The following is a 17,578-nucleotide window of genomic DNA, read 5'->3' as shown; positions in this document are numbered from 1 at the left end:
CGCATTCAGCAAAGCGTACGAGAGGACAGGCCTTACCTTGGCATACACAAGTCTGCCAACCTGCATCCCCCTCCCACCCCTCCCCACCCGCACCATAATCTGAAATGTGCAGGAAGGAACTGCAGATGCTGGTTTACACCGTAGATAGACACAAAAAGCTGGAGTAACTCAGCGGGACTGGCAGCATCTCTGGAGAGAAGGAATGTTGGACAGTCTAGATGCAGGAAGATTGTTCCCGATGTTGGGGAAGTCCAGAACAAGGGGTCACAGTTTAAGGATAAGGGGGAAATCTTTTTTCACACAGAGAGTGGTGAATCTCTGGAATTCTCTGCCACAGAAGGTAGTTGAGGCCAGTTCATTGGCTATATTTAAGATGGAGTTAGATGTGGCCCTTGTGGCTAAAGGGATCGGGGGGTATGGAGAGAAGGCAGGTACAGGATACTGAGTTGAATGATCAGCCATGATCATATTGAATGGCGGTGCAGGCTCGAAGGGCTGAATGGCCTACTCCTGCACCTATTTTCTATGTTTCTATGTTTCCATGAATGGGTGACGTTTCGGGTCGAGACCCTTCTGCAGACTGAAATAATCATTTATTGAGTTACTCTGGAAAAGGTGGAACACTTACTGCATGTTGCAAGACTATATCTTGCACTAAAGGTAACACCTTTCACCTTGTACACAGTGTGCACGGCTTGATTGTAATTAGTAATCATGTATTGTCTTTTCGCTGAGTGGATAGCACGCAACAAAAATGCTTTTCACTCTACCTTGGTACACGTGACAATCATAATGAAAAATTATTGTTGGGAATCCCTCTTGGCAAAACTCAGACTTTCATGATGAATTTTATCGCTGCTTTCAACGCTGCAGACAGCTTTTCGTTGATTGAAGAACGAGGTATTTGAAGATTAATATCTCAGATTTGGCACAAAACTTGTGTCCAGCAGTCAACAGTGACCCTTGTCCTCATGTATGCTTCAGAGATTTACAGCAGACACGTCAAGGCACTGGAAAAATACCGGGGAAGCTGTTTCTACAATTCACTGGAAGGAACAAGCAAACCATTGTCAATATCCTCTCCCAGGCTGACATCCCCACTTTAGAGGCTCTGCCTCCATAGAGTCAGAGTCATAGAGTGGCACAGCATGAAAACAGTCCCTTCGGCCCAACTTCCCCACACTGACCAAGATGCCCCATCTCCACTAGTCCCACCTACCTGCATTTGGCACATAACCTTCTGAACATATCCTAACCATGTATCTCTCCAAATGCCTTCTAAATGTTGTGATAGTACCTGCCTCAACTAACTCCTCTGGAAGCTCATTCCATGTACCCACCACCCTTTGTGTGAAAAAGTGGCCCCTCTGACGAGATTGATCCCTGGGATGGCGGGACTGTCATATGAGGAAAGATTGAAAAGACTAGGCTTGTATTCACTGGAGTTTAGAATGATGAGGGGCAATCTTATAGAAACATATAAAATTATAAAAGGACAAGCTAGATGCAGGAAAAATGTTCCTAATGTTGGGTGAGTCCAGAGCCAGGGGCCACAGTCTTAGAATAAAGGGGAGGTCATTTAAGACTGAGGTGAGAAAAAAACGTTTTCAGAGAGTTGTGAATTTATGGAATTCCCTGCCACAGAGGGCAGTGGAGACCAAATCACTGGATGGATTTAAGAGAGAGTTAGATAGAGCTCTAGGGTCTAGTGGAGTCAAGGGATATGGGGAGAAGGCAGGCACGGGTTATTGATAGGGGACGATCATCCATGATCACAATGAATGGCGGTGCTGGCTCGAAGGGCCGAATGGCCTCCTCCTGCACCTATTTTCTATGTTTCTATGTTTCTCAGGTTCCTAGTATCAGGCAGCTGAACCATCCTTAGCGACACATCGAGAGTGGTCCTGAACGACTTTTCCGCTGATCGGTTAGCACGAAACAAAAGCTTTTCACTGTACCTCGGTACACACGGCAATAAACTAAACTGAGCACTAAACTATTGCATCTTTTCCCTCTCACGTTAAACCTATGTCCTCTGGTTCTTGAATCCCCTACTCTAGGTAAAAGACTCTGTGTATAATTCACATTCCTGACACCAGACCCGTGAAACAGACGCTCTATTCTGAGCTCTTACCCACCATCGCGGAGCTGGCCGAGTTCGGAGCGGGAGGAGCTGTGGTGGCGCGCGGCTGCGACCTGACCCCGGAGATTCGGAGGCTCCAACCACAGGTCTGGTGGACGGTGACACCGGGAGCCCGCGGGTCACTGCTGGGAGACCGCTTTTCGGGGCTTCCGCAACGGCGACTTCTCCCGCCCGAGTTGTGGGGTTGAGGATGACCTGGAGCGGGGCCTTACATCGCCCGGCGCGGCTTTAAATGGCCACGGGACTTGCTAGCGCCCGCCGGGGGGCTCCAGCACCAAGACCCGGAGCGCGGCCTTGCATCGCCCGGCGCGGCTTTAAATGGCCGCAGGACTTGCTAGCGCCCGCCGGGGGCTCCAACACCAAGACCCGGTGCGTGGCCTTGCATCGCCCGGCCCGGCCTTAATGGCTGTGGGACTTATTTACCATCGCCCGCCGGGGGCTTTGACTCTGACATCGGGAGGAGAATGGGGAGTACGGGGAGAGATAAGACTTTGCCTTCCATCACAGTGAGGAGGAGATTCACTGTGATGGATGTTTGTGTAAATTGTGTTGTGTCTTGGTTCTTTTTCTTGTGTGTATGACTGCAGAAACCAAATTTCGTTTGAACCTCAATGAGGTTCAAATGACAACAAATAAATTGTATTGTATTGTATTGTATTGTATTGTCACGGCAAGAGATTGTCATGAAATCAGAGGAAAAGGTTCAAGGATATTCTCATTGTGTGTGTTGCTAAATGCGATGTCCCCTCTGACTCCTGGAGAACCTCTGGCCATGAGCACTGAAAGTGGAGAAGAAGCATTCAGGACGGGATTGAGAACCTCGTCCGTGCTTTGGAATGTAGGGAGGGCCTGCATAAGTAGCTTAACGCCCCTGTCCCACTTAGGAAACCTGAACGGAAACCTCTGGAGACTTTGCGCCCCACCCAAGGTTTCCGTGCAGTTCCCGGAGGTTGCAGGTGGTTGCCGGAGGTTGCAGGTAGTGGAAGCAGGTAGGGAGACTGACAAAAACCTCCGGGAACCGCACGGAAACCTTGGGTGGGGCGCAAAGTCTCCCGAGGTTACCGTTCAGGTTTCCGAAGTGGGACAGGGGCGTAAAGCTACTTAAGCAGGCCCCCTCCACGTTTCCAAAACACCAGCTCACAAACCAACTCACCCACCGCCCAGCCAGGTGCCTCCTGCCCCACACATGTGGAAGAGTCCCACAGCAGACACCTCAAAAGCCACAACACCAGAATGGAAGCAAGTCGTCCCTCCATCCCAAGGGACGGCCTTAAGAGAAGGCTTCTTCCCTGTTGAAGAGAATAGGAATGAACTGCAGGAGGTGAGGGCAGCTGGCAGTCGGTCCTACTGTGACCATTAACATCTAATCCCGTTATTTTCCAATCTTGAAGGGGAGATGGTTCTTCCACAAATTACCACAAGTCCAGTGTTTTGTCTGGGTATTTGATTTACTGAGGTTTGGAAGTTCAAATCTTATCACAGTGATGTCTATGACTAGGCTGCCTGACAATTCACCAAACCTACATCCAGGGGTACACAAAAATGCTGGAGAAACTCAGCGGGTGCAGCAGCATCTATGGAGCGAAGGAAATAGGCAACGTTTCAGCCCGTGCGGTTCCCGGAGGTTGCAGGTGGTTGCCGGAGGTTGCAGGTAGTGGAAACAGGTAGGGAGACTGACAAAAACCTCTGGGAACCACACGGAAACCTTGGGTGGGGCGCAAAGTCTCCCAAGGTTACCGTTCAGGTTTCCTAAGTGGGACAGGGGCGTAAGGAGAACACCAGCTCACAAACCAACTCACCCACCGCCCAGTCAGGTGCCTTCTGCCCCTTCGGTTTTCCAGCACCTGCAGTTCCTTCTTAAACACTACATCCAGGGGTTATTTGTCCCTTCTGTGGAAGCAGAGTCCGCAACCACAGTTGGTTTATAGATGATGGGAAGGGGGAGTTCGAGAGGGAAGAGGAATCCCAGGGTAACCCATTAGTCAGGCCAACTGCATCGTAAAGCCTTTACTAATATAAACCCCATTCCTATGATTAGACACAAAATGCTGGAGTGAAGCGGTGGGTCAGGCAGCATCTCTGGAGAAAAGGAACAGGTGACGTTTTGGGTTGAGACCCTTCTTCGGACCGAGAGTCAGGGGAAAGGGGAACTAGAGATATGAAAAAGTACAGATCAGATCAGAGCCAGCACTGATGACAAAGGAAATGTGGAGCCCACAATGGTCCATTGTTGGCGGTGGAACAGGTGATAATGAAGGGATACGAACAATGAAACTAGCAGGATGTCTAAGGAATGTAAAGGTTACTTGAAATTAGAGAAATCAATGTTCATACCACTGGGTTGTTAGCTGCCCAAACAAAATATGAGGTGCTGTTCGTCCAACTTGCATGTGGCCCCACTCTGACAATGGAGGAGGCCCAGGACAGAAAGGTCAGTATGGGAATGGGAAGGGGAGTTACAATGTAGTTACAACGGGGATATTTAAGCAAGTGTCGCGGGCAAGTGGTGGGAGTCGGTGGAACATTTCCGAGACAGTAACCACAATTGTAGTTATACCGTTGGTGTAGAATTGGAGAAACCAAGGAAGCGGACAATGGAATTCCAGAAAAATTAACATTAAGAAGGAGGGCATCAGATATCTTAGTGGGCTTTTTTGGGGTTTTTTTTAAATAAATTTTTATTAGAGGCATCTGCATATCATAGTCCAAACCAGTACAGACTTTGTTTAACGGTTACATATTAAATATCCAGGTTTCCAGGGACCCAGTTACCAAAGTAGCTGGGATCCTCCTTTATCACTTACCTATTAACATTGCCTGCCTCTAATTATTTATTTATATTTATAGATAGGAAAAATAAATAAAGAAAGAAAGAAAGAATTTAGAAAAATAGGATAAACTATCAATAATACAACTTGGGAGTTAGGTCCGTAGGTCAGAGAACACAACTATTCATATAGTCCTTGGTTCAGGCTTCAGTCCGGCCTCCGCGCCGGTCCGATCTACCCCTTCAAGTAATCTATAAATGGAGACTATTTTAGTGGGCTTAAAGGTATATAAATCCTTGATGAGACGTAGGTAGCCCAGTCTGATATTGACGACAAGGAAGCAGATTGTAGGAATCGTACAGAGATTTTCAACTCTTGCTCAAGACCATCAATTCCCTAACAGCAGCAGAGACTCAGGTTTGATCCTGACTATGGGTGCAATCTCCATGGAGATTGTGCGTTCTCCCTGTGATCTCATGGGCTTTCTCCGGATGCTCTAGTTTCCTCCTACACAGCAAAGACGTACAGTTTTGTAGGTTAATTGGCTTTGGTTTAATTTGTAAATTGTCCCTCGTGTGTGGGATAGTGTTAGTGTACGGGGTGATCGCTGGTCGGTGCGGACTCAGTGGGCCGAAGGGTCTGTTTCCCCGCTGTTTCTCTAAAGCCTAAAGTCACAAGGTAACCAGAATCAAAGAGAAGCAGGCCCATATTACATTGAACGAATCAGAGCAACCTCCTCCAGGATTTCAGCTCATTTTATTATCCTTACCAAGAAAATATCTTTGTTTGAACAGTTAACCGTAAATTTATTCTCTGCTTCACCGGTTATACATTAATGTAGATCGCCTTCGTTTAAAATGTGTCGTTTAACTATCAATCTCAGTGAATGTGGATATTAGGGATGTGATCTAAATTCACATTCTAATCCAATTGACGTCCTGAATATTTGCGGTGAACATTATAAACAAAATTATCAAGAATGATTCCATCTAATGGAATGGTTCTCTTCTTTTCAGACACTGCAACAGTGGAATTACACATGCAGGGTCTTTACCTTGTAGAGTTTTACAAATGGCTTGACATTTTGGAACATCCTTCAACCCATAATTCATACATAAAGTCGACTTCAGCTGTTGACCCTTTAGATAAACGGAGTTTGATCTTTTCCAGGGATGGGAGAGAAATGCTCGAGCTATTGCCAGTCACGGTGTACATGTCAATATGTATGCAGAGAGTGTGCTGAAGGCAAACTGTAATTAGAAGATAAGGCTATTATCGCTCAAAGCAAATGAATGAAAGAAACGATACAGTCCCCGGTCACTGCTGGCTGGCAAATGCACTAGTGCACGTGAGGAGAGCGGAAAGTCAATGCATTTCCAAAGTCAAACGTTACAGAGCAGAGTATCATTAATAGCTATTTTTGTTGACATGCAAGAACAGGTGTTAATGTGTTTGTATAATGTTTCCCAGTCTCTTGTCTTAGCATCATCGTCAACTCACTTAATATAAAGGGCATGTTATAGAAATACGAAATGAAATACTTATATTCAATAGCTCTTACAAGCTACTGGCCAAGGTGCAGGGAACAGATTCAATGCTGAAACTGCAAAGAAGGACAACTGGGCTTATCTCTACGCCGATGCCCAGGACTGGTGGCAGATTAGCGCAGCCATACAACTTCAGCAACCCGGTTTATACCCTGACCTCCAGTGCTGACTGTGTGGAGTTTGTACGTTCCCCTTGTGGCTATGTGGGTTTCCTCCGGGTGCTCCAGTTTCCCCCTACATCCCAAAGTCGAGAGTGTTGGAAGGTTAATTGACCTCTATAAATAGTCCACAGTGTAGAGGTGGGTGGTAGAATCGGGAGTGGGATGATAAGAATTAGCAATGACTTAGTTATATGGATTCAGAACTAGTTTAGTGATGGAAGACAGAGGGTTGTGGTGGAAGGCTGGGTGAGTGGGCAAATGTTTGGCAGATGCAGTATAATGTGGATAAATGTGAGGTTATCCATTTTGGTGGCAAAAACAGGAAAGCAGACTATTATCTAAATGGTGGCCGACTAGGAAAAGGGGAGATGCAGCGAGACCTGGGTGTCATGGTACACCAGTCATTGAAAGTGGGCATGCAGGTGCAGCAGGCAGTGAAGAAAGCGAATGGTATGTTAGCTTTCATAGCAAAAGGATTTGAGTATAGGAGCAGGGAGGTTCTACTGCAGTTGTACAGGGTCTTGGTGAGACCACACCTGGAGTATTGCGTACAGTTTTGGTCTCCAAATCTGAGGAAGGACATTATTGCCATAGAGGGAGTGCAGAGAAGGTTCACCAGACTGATTCCTGGGATGTCAGGACTGTCTTATGAAGAAAGACTGGATAGACTTGGTTTATACTCTCTAGAATTTAGGAGATTGAGAGGGGATCTTATAGAAACTTACAAAATTCTTAAGTGGTTGGACAGGCTAGATGCAGGAAGATTGCTTCCGATGTTGGGGAAGTCCAGGACAAGGGGTCACAGCTTAAGGATAAGGGGGAAATCCTTTAAAACCGAGATGAGAAGAACTTTTTTCACACAGAGAGTGGTGAATCTCTGGAACTCCCTGCCACAGAGGGTAGTCGAGGCCAGTTCATTGGCTATATTTAAGAGGGAGTTAGATGTGGCCCTTGTGGCTAAGGGGATCAGAGGGTATGGAGAGAAGGCAGGCACGGGATACTGAGTTGGATGATCAGCCATGATCATATTGAATGGCGGTGCAGGCTCGAAGGGCCGAATGGCCTACTCCTGCACCTAATTTCTATGTTTCTATGGAAGGACAATATTCAGGCTGGAGGTCTGTGACCAGTGGAGTTCTTTGGGGATCTGTGCTGGGACGTCTACCGTTTGTAATGTACATAAATGACTTGGACATAAATATGGAGGGGTTGGTCGGTAAGTTTACAGACTGGGGTTACGGACTGTGAGGAAGGCAGTCAGAGTATACTGTCGGATGTAGATCAGCTACAGAAAATGGGTAGAAAAATGGCAGATGGAAGTGTGAGGTGAAGCACATTGGGAGGTGTATGGCACATTGGGTGGGGAGGCTTCTTTGGAAATGCATTGTCTTCCTAAGTTCTCCTCACGTGCACTGGTGCATTTGCCAGCCAGCAGCCACCGGTGACTGTGTCGTTTCTTTCATTAATTTGCATCGAGCGATACAATCGTAGGCATTGAGCTCCAGACCCCAGCACATTGGAAGAGCATGAGTGTGGGAGAGCAGGGAGACACAGGGCTGGTCGGGGGAGGGCTGAATCCGGAAGCACCGGGTGCAATGTGGGAGAGCAGGGAGACAGGCTTGATGAGCAGAGTGATGGTTGGGGTGAATATGCAATGTTGTGACTCTGCCTCAGACCAGTGGTTCCAGTCTCCCTCCAGAGAGACAAAGCATAGACTGAAGCTTGGTGCAGTACTGAAGGAGTGCTGCACACTTTTAGAGGTGGATTTTTTTAAACAAAGATTCTAGCTGCTCTCTCAGGTGGATACGATGCTAGTGCACAAGATAAGTTCATTGAGGCCAGTTCATTGACTATATTTAAGAGGGAGTTAGATGTGGCCCTTGTGGCTAAAGGGATCAGGGGGTATGGAGAGAAGGCAGGTACAGGATACTGAGTTGGATGATCAACCATGATCATATTGAATGGCGGTGCAGGCTCGAAGGGCCGAATGGCCTACTCCTGCACCTATTTTCTATGTTTCCATGTTTCTATGTAAGTGCTTAGGGCATTGGGAGAAATCACTTCACATTAAAACAGAGTCGGAGTAAATGGGAATTTATCAGACTAGAAAGACATAACTAGTGGAGTACCCTAAGGCTCAGTCCTTAGTTGTTAAATATTTACTATCTCTATTATCAACTTGGAAGAGGAGCCAGAGTGTAAGGCATCCAAGTTTGCCAAAGACACTAAAATAAGTAAGGGGGAATGCTTTGATGAAGAAGTTTGTATTCTGCAGCAGGATGTTGATAGGTTCAATGAGTGGGCGAACATTTGGCAAAGGCAGTTTAACGTGGGAAGTGTCAGGTTATGCACTTAAGTAAGAGGAAGCTAAAGGCAGATTATTATCTAAGCAGAGAGAGAGATTGCAGTTGAGCAAAGTTCAGAGGGATCTAGGTGTTCTTGTGTGTGAATCACAAAAATAGATGTGCAGGCAAGTGCAGCAATAGCTTAGAAAGCAAATGGCATGATGGCCTTCATTGCATGGGCATTGGAGTTTCAGATTAGGAACGTTTTGTGACATTTGTAGAGTGAGTTGGTGGGACCACTCCTGGAGCACAGCGTGTGATTTTGGTCCTCTTATTTAAAAAAGCCAATAGTGGCAATGGAGGCATTGGAATGAAAAGTCACTGAAGGTGGTGAATCTTCAGAAGTCTCTATAATGCCCCTGTCCCACTTAGGAAACCTGAACGGCGACCTTGCACCCCACCCAAGGTTTTCATGAGTCGCCAGAGGTTTTGGTCACTCGCCTGGAAAGCCTCGACCGAAGCGTGAGCTGCATCTACTGACCAAAGATCCTACAGGATCTTTACTACCAACCGCACGCACACACACACACACACACAAACACATCGCGAAGGTGGGGGCCAGGGACAGCGGAGGAGGGCTGTCTGCACAATGAAGAGGAAGGTAAACGGCTGCCACAGAGCACAGTAAGTCCTTTAGAGAGCGCGGGGGGGGGGAGGGAGAGAAGGGGAAAGAAGGGGAGAGAAGGACAGAGAAAGGAAGAGAGAAGGGGAAGAGAAGGGGAGAGAGAAGTGAAGAGAAGGGGGGAGAAGGGGAGCGAGAAGGGTGAGAGAAGGGGGAAGAATGGGGAGAAGGGGAGAGAAGGGGGGGGGAGAAGGAGTGGAGACAGTTTTAAGAAGTTTAATAAAGTTAGCGGGCATTTTACCTTCCGGCGGATCTTCTAGGTCCTGAAAACCAAAGATCCTATAGGATCATTGCTGAAAACTCCAATGAGCCAATCAAAATGGCCAGTCAGTGAAGGAGATGGCCTTCGACTGCCTGTAAGTAAATAGCAACCCCACTCCACCGGCTTCGACCAAACGGCAACCTATTTTTAGTTGAGGCCGGTTTTGAATTTGTTGAAATAATCGCAGGAACATAGAAGAAGCCTCGATTCCACGGAAACCACTTTTCACCATTAGGGAGAGTGACCAAAACCTCCGGGATCCTCACGGAAACCTTGGGGGGGGGGGGGGGGGGGGCGCAAGGTCACCAGAGGTTTCCGTTCAGGTTTCCTAAGTGGGACAACAGGCTCTAGAGGTTGGGGATGCCTGATCTCTGGGGGATAGGTAGAGACAGTTTTAAAAGATTAGGGATCCGACGGCTAAGGGGAACTGGCATGGAAGAGCACAGTGCGGCACGGTGGCGCAGTGGTCGAGCTGCTGCCTTACAGCGCCAGAGACCCAGGTTCGATCCTGACTACGGGTGCTGTCTGCTTGGAGTTGTACATATGTTCACCCTGTGACCTGCGTGGGTTTTTCCGGGTGCTCCAGTTTCCTCTCACACTCCAAAGACATACAGGTTTGTAGGTTAATTGGCTTTGATAAAATTGTCCTTAGTGTATAGGATAGTATTAGTGTACAGGGATCGCTGGTCGGCGTGGACTGGGTGGGCCGAAGGGCCTGTTTCCGTGCTGTGTCTCTAAAATCTAAATTCTAAAGATGCGGAGACTAAGGGCAGATCAACCATTGGTCTGAAGAAGGGTCTCGACCCGAAACGTCATCTATTCCTTTTCTCAGACATGTTGTCTGACCTGCTGAGTTACTCCAGCTTTTTGCGTCTATTTTCTGTTTAAACCAGCATCTGCAGTTCCTTCCGACACATTACTTAATGCTGCTATTATTTTCTTGTGTATCTGTATCATACCGCAACCCCTCAAGTGACCCTGCTGGTTATTTCAAATTGATGTAGCCTCTCTGCCAAGAGAAACTAATCCTTCTGATTTGCTCTGCCTTGCACTTGCATATGTGAATTTTAATTTTACTTTTTAGTTGTGTTTCACTTTACTCTTAATGTAATTATTTTAAAGGGATGTGTTCCCATCTGGCACAAAACATTGGGTTAAAACTCTGTGATGTTGTTGCCCCACAGGAACTTTTTACCCCTGAATGCAAGTTCAAGGAGTCAGTCTACGAGAATTACTATGTGATCTACTCATCGATGCTGTATCGGCAGCAGGAATCCGGCAGGGCTTGGTACCTGGGCTTCAACAAGGATGGACAAATCATGAAAGGAAATCGTGTGAAGAAAACTAAGCCTGCTTCTCATTTTCTGCCCAAACCACTGGAAGGTAATTGGCTCACTTGTAAGCCGGCTATAGAGAGGGACCAGCCACTTGTCACAGTGCAGCTCCAGATTCAGCCCTTCGGCCCATCAAGTCAGTGCTGACCAAACTAATACCATTAATATAATAATAATAATAAATTTTATTTATGGGCGCCTTTCAAGAGTCTCAAGGACACCTTACAAAAATTGGAATTAATATTCATGTATATTAATATCTACTAATATTCACGCATTCCCTTCCTATTTCCATTTGCCTGTCTAAAAGCCCCTTATATGCCACAAGCATACCTGCTTCCAGCGCTCCTGACAGCACATTCCAGGTACATACAACATATAACATATAACAATTACAGCACGGAAACAGGCCATCTCGGCTCTTCTAGTCCATGCCGACCACTCACTCTCACCTAGTCCCATCTACCTGCACTCAGCCCATAACCCTCCATTCCTTTCCCGTCCATATACCTATCCAATTTCATTTTTAAATGATAAAATTGAACCTGCCTCCACCACTTCCACTGGAAGCTCATTCCACACAGCTACCACTCTCTGAGTAAAGAAGTTCCCCCTCATGTTACCCCTAAACTTTTGTCCCTTAATTCTCAAATCTCAATACCTCTGTGTAAAAACTATTTCTGCTAGTATTTAATATTTGCACCCTGGGAAAGAGACTCAATCTTCCAAACCTATGTCTCTCATAATATCATCAACTTCTATCGTCTCCCCTCAGCCTCCAAAGAAAATAATCCAAATTTGTCCAACCTCTCCTGATATCCAACACACGCTAATCCAGGCGACATCCTGGTGAAGCTCTTGTGCACCCTCTCCAAAGCCTCCCACATTCTTCCTGTAATGTGGTGACCACAACTACACACAATAATCCAAGTGTGGCCTCACCAGACTGCATATGCCTTTAACTAAACACATCCTATATTGATTACAATTCACTTGCAAACAGAAGCAGGAGGCTGATCTGATTTCAAACTCAACTCTGCATTCCTGCCTACCTCCAAAGACTGATCACCTCAACCCTCCTGCTTATCGACTACCTCTCCACCACTGCCTTAAAACTATTCAAAGACTCTGCTTTCATTGCCCTTAGAGGAAGTGTTCCAAAGTTTTGCAAGTTTCACCTTATCTCGGCCTTAAATGGGTGGCCTCCTATTTTAAGGAATGAGTCAGGGTTCTAGAATTGAATGGCCATCTAATCCAGTGCAGTACAAATCAGTACAGTGGCGTAGATGTGTAGGAAGGAACTGCAGATGCTGGATTACACCGAAGATAGACACACAATGCTGGAGTAACTCCTCAGATCAGGAGAAAAGGAATAGGTGACGTTTTGGGTCAAAACCCTTCGACCCAAAACGTCACCTATTCCTTTTCTCCTGTGATGCTGCCTGATCCGCTGAGTTATTTTGTACATGTGCATTTCGTTGTCTCTGTACTGTACACTGACAATGACAATTAAAATTGAATCTGAATCTGAATCGGATCTACAGTGGCATTGTTGTTGAATTAGTGGACTCATATACAAAACCCTAGGTTAATAATCCAAATGCACAGATTCAAATCCCACCACTGTTTCAGGGAATATAAATTCTGTTAATTAAGTAAACGCCAGCCCTGGCAAAGGTTATTGTGAATGTACTGCTCTAGTGCAACAATCAATATGGTTCATTAGTTCCTTCAGCAAACCCATGCGTACCACTCTTATGTGTAAATATTCCCTTATCTCAGAATCTACTGTGAGGCATTGGTTTTCCAATGAAAGCTCAATGTAATGGGGCTTCCTGACTTCAAAGTGATTGTGAGCTTTGATGCAGGCAGACTAGATAAAGACTCGAGGAAACTGTCTCCAAAGACAGAGGGACAATGACAAGAACAGATAGGCTGCAAAGGAAGCAGAAAGTGTTGAGGAAAAATAAACTTTCAGTATGTTCTGGATCTTGAATGCGTGGTCTGGATGGAGGTGGAGGTACATTTGATTGCTACACTTGCAAGGGAACTGGGGAAAATAGCACAGGAATGTGGGGAATGACGGAGAAATGGGACAGGCTGACTCACTCTTCAAGACAGCCAACAAAGACTCAATGGGCAAGTAGGCCTCTTGCTGAGCTGTGTAAAGGGCCTGTCCCACCAGCATGCGATAGCATGCGTCTAGCGCAACCAAACGTGGTCGCTTGAGGCGTACGGCCTTGCGGGGCTGGTCCCACTACAATCGGCAGAGGCGTACGGAGTTGTGCGGGGCTGGTCCCGACATCGCGTGGGGCTCCGAAAATCCTGCACTGTCCGAAAATCCCGCGTGAAAACGGCCTGTCGGCCCGCAGCCGCATTGTGGCCGTACGCAGCATCTTGACGTCGTACGCCGTGTCTTGACGGCGTACGCCTAGCACGTAGCGTTGCGCGATTACGTCACCGCCCGGCATGCCGTTGCGTGATGACGTAACCGCCCGACGCCGTACGACGTCCAAATTCAGTCGGCCTGCCTCCTGCCCAGCTGATTGGTGAGTATGATGTCGGGACCAGCCCCGCACAACTCCACACGCCTCCGTGGGTTGAATTGGACCGGCCCCGCGAGGCCGTACGCCTCAAGCGACCACGCCTCAATCGCATGCTGGTGGGACAGGCCCTTTACTCTCTGGTTCCATAACTTCCTGTTAAACGTCACAGACCACCACTAGTTTCAAGGGGAGTACAGGCCGATTTACAATGGTGGGTTGTTGTTGCTGTTTGACTGTCACCAGGAACGCTGCTTCACCTAACTCTGTGTTTTCTGTTCCCCCGCTCCCCTCTAGTCGCCATGTATCGTGAGCCATCGCTGCATGACATCGGCGAGACAGTCCTGAAGAACACAATGACTCCGGGTAAAAGCACATGTACTTCTGCTGTAATGAACGGGGGCAAACAAGTTAAAAAAAACAAGTCGACATAGCCTGCCGGGTCTTGGAGAGGACGCAATTCGTAAACCACTGCTCTGTTGGGCGATTTATCCCTGGCAGACTGTCGCCTTCCGATGTCCGTGAGCAGAAACAGCCAGCGACCTCTTGCTCGTGGCAGTCTTTGACTATCTCATTGCAAGCGGATAAATCCCAATGCGTAGCTCCTCCCGCGACAAGAAACCTGGATAACTCAGACCATGGATGTTGTTCCCAGACACTGGATGAATGCCTTGTACCTGTTCCCTGTTAACTGTGACACTCCATGAGAATGATCTATCTCACAACTACTCTTGGTGCATTGCCTGCTGACCACAAACAAAAGGGAATCCAGTCCGGAGGAGGCTTGCTCGCTGTGTGAGAGCTGTCGGCAGCTGGATCTCAGACCATTGCTGTAAATCTCTGCTTGTTCAGGAACAAGCCCTCACCCCCCTCCCCTCTCTCTCTCTCTCTCTCATTTTTTTACACCTAGCTGCTCTATCCTTAACCTCTTTTATTCTTGCAGAGACCTGCTGTGTGGGTTATGTTCTCCGCTATAGAAGACCAAGACAAGAGTGGGGGGGGGGGGGAGGAAGGGGAAGGGAATTGAAAGAGGGCCGTGGTTTTGAATTGGAACTGCAACCCAGTCACCAGGGGTGACGGGGATCTTGGTGAGCACTACCACCCCGCTGAGGGCTGATGAGCCGGACGGTGAACGAGAAGGCCTGCACACTGGCTGATAAATTGTCCTGCACCCATGGAGATCGCTCGCGGGCAGCAGAAGGGATTGTGGGGGGGCGCCAAGCTCCTCCGCCACCTCTTCTGTGGGAACGCACCCGTACCTGACAGTGATGCCCCTCACCTTGCCCAATGGGCGGTGCCCCACATTGAGACCTGGGCCCTCCCTCCATCACCTGCCCAGCAACCCCCATGCAAGGTTCTGAGCGACACCCTCCCTGAGCCATGGATGAGTTTTGTCCCTTTGGCCAAACTGGCCTTCCATTTTTGTTGAGGCAGGTGCTGAGACACCAGGCGACTTCTGTCCACATTGGAAAGTGTGACCCAAGGCAGCCATTTTGGTTCTGGCCCACCAGCTAACAGGAGTGTCCCACAATAGGCCTCCGTTGCTTCCCTTGGGAAGAGGAGGAGAGAAATGACTACAGCTGTTGTGGGAATGATGTACGAGAGGGTTCTTTGACTTTTTTTTCTTTAAGCTCAGTGAGTGGTGCTGCTCATTGTCCTTGGTGAGCCAATGTACCTCTTGGCAGCAGCATGTCCTTCTGAGCTGCTGAGCAGTCAGTGATTCACTTGACCCAAGCGTTTCCAAACCAAGAGCCCCAGTGGGCGAGGAGGCGGTTGCTATGGTTCATTCAATCCTCAATTCATTCATTTGTCCAAAATAATTCAGTTGCTTTAATTATCACAAAACTGCCAGAAAGCTGGATATTATTTTAACATGTGTAATGCTCCATTTTCCTGTTCCAAATTCCCTCAGAAAAGTGGAAATTAATTGATTGAGAAAGACCCAAAACTGTTCTGTCTACATTACTCTGGTAGTTAGATTGCTGCAATTGTGTTAAAAGTGCAGGACAAACCAACATAAGACTTATTTATTTTAACTCTGGTAGTAATTTTAACATGCATTAGATTTGTTTGTTAATTATTTGTTCTACCCCAATTCTATCAAGTGCTAAGTGCTTTATTCTGATGAAAAAAGTAGCAAAGTTCTTAATTACCTCAAAGGGTTAGCTAGCTGGGTGAAATGGCGAAAAATATCATTGATCCAGGAAAAGCTGTCCTTAAAAAGCAAAGTGAAATCTTTGGGAATACAACACACCTTGACAATATCAGCTAAATGAAGTCATAACTGTCCTATACAGCAAAACTAAAGCTTCAATAGTCAAATCAAAATTACTTTTCAAACATGTTTACGACCAGCACTGCCTCAGAACAAAGACTAGAGTCGTGAAATTCATGGCCCAGTGGATATCACTTAACATTAATGAAACACGATTCATCTTAGTGAAAATCATTGATGATGTGTTTTGGTGGGGGGGGGGTAAAAGCATACAGAGCCAAGTGTGAATATATCGAGTTCAGTTGAAAATGGGAAAGTAATGGAGTGTACTGCATGGTGAGTTTTCATTATATCAGGGAGGTAATGGTTCATTTAGGGTCCAGGAAACTGATGAATAGGGCTTTAAAAACATGAACTCTGGAAGGCAAGCATTGTGCTAATTGAAGCCATTCTGACAGCTCTCTTGATCACTCAATGTTGAGCCCAATACAGCAACTATTCTCACTCCCTTGTCATGTTTACTGTAGTGTCGATGGTTCAAGTGTTGCTGCATTACAAGGACTGTCAAGCTGCAGGTTTCGTAGTTCTTACAAGCTTGAAAACTATTTAGTAATTTAGTAAGTCTAATATTTCTGATTTATTTTACAAACTCTAATTTCTGCAGATTGGAAATGCCGCAATGCTGCTGCTAGGCTGCTAATGTATGACACCTGATAACTTTTAGCAATTTCTATCTCATCGTTTGTTCCAAGGAAGGAAACTAGATTTGTGTTGATTTCCTCTTTTTTTAAAAACAATGTAGAGAAAAAAAAGGTTTAAGCACATCGGCCGCTATTGGGGTCTCTGTTACTGACCAAATTAAATACTGTCAAGAGTAAAATCCCATGAGTGTTTGATTATAAAACTGAGGGAAGGCAATAGTTCCTGGAGACAACATACAGCACGCAAATATTCGACAGTGGAACCAACAGTATGACCCTTGCAAACCAGTTGACTGGTTAAACCTAGGCTGAATTTATTTTTGTAAATGACAATGAGCATATTATTGTTAACCCCTTCTGTGTTTCTTTTATTCTTTAGTTGTTTTATGAGTTGTTCGTGAGAGTGTTTATTCCAAATGAATGGTTGTCCTTGACAAGCTAATTCTTATCACGTTTTAAGAAACAATGGAGCAGAGGGATTGTTTATTCTTTCTGCCTTTGTTACTATTTTGTCTCTTGTCCCATATGGCGCATGGGATGAGGGTGACAGTGATCAAACAGAACTGCATGTAGTAGGTTGTATGTGTCAAGAACTGTTGGTATGTATTACTAAAATTTACATACATATATGCAAAAAAGAGTTTGTCTGCATTGTACAGTTTAAATGTTTATTATCATTTGTTGTACACCCAAATACAACATATTGAATAAAATATTTATATGAAGATACTGTTCAACCTGTGGCCCAGGAACTTTGCATCACTGAAATCAAGAGTCAAGAGTGTTTAATTGTCATTTGCACCAGCTATGAATGATGAATGCTGTGGTGGATGTTTGTGTTACAGTTTTATTGTGGTTGTGTGTTCTTTACTATTGTATCGCTGCAGACAACCCAAATTTCCACCAGCCTGGCTGCGTGGCAATAAATTATATCTAT

General features: G+C 46.3%; 1 protein-coding gene across 2 annotated transcripts in view; it reads left to right on the top strand.

The window, feature by feature from the left end:
• The window catches only part of fgf14 (fibroblast growth factor 14), a 469,680-nt gene extending 452,310 nt beyond the window's left edge, over positions 1-17,370 (top strand). For both annotated transcript variants that reach the window (XM_033023106.1, XM_033023107.1), the window contains exons 4-5: positions 11,033-11,231; positions 14,023-17,370. In XM_033023106.1, coding sequence (XP_032878997.1) covers positions 11,033-11,231; positions 14,023-14,159 — 336 coding nt within the window. In that variant the 3' untranslated portion in view covers positions 14,160-17,370. The remainder of the gene's footprint in view (positions 1-11,032; positions 11,232-14,022) is intronic.
• Positions 17,371-17,578: the final 208 nt, after the last annotated feature.

Source organism: Amblyraja radiata, chromosome 6 (genome assembly GCF_010909765.2).
Source record: "Amblyraja radiata isolate CabotCenter1 chromosome 6, sAmbRad1.1.pri, whole genome shotgun sequence".
Taxonomy (NCBI): domain Eukaryota; kingdom Metazoa; phylum Chordata; class Chondrichthyes; order Rajiformes; family Rajidae; genus Amblyraja; species Amblyraja radiata.
Note: the sequence above shows the minus strand (reverse complement) of the source record. Positions and strands in the feature narration are given on the sequence as shown.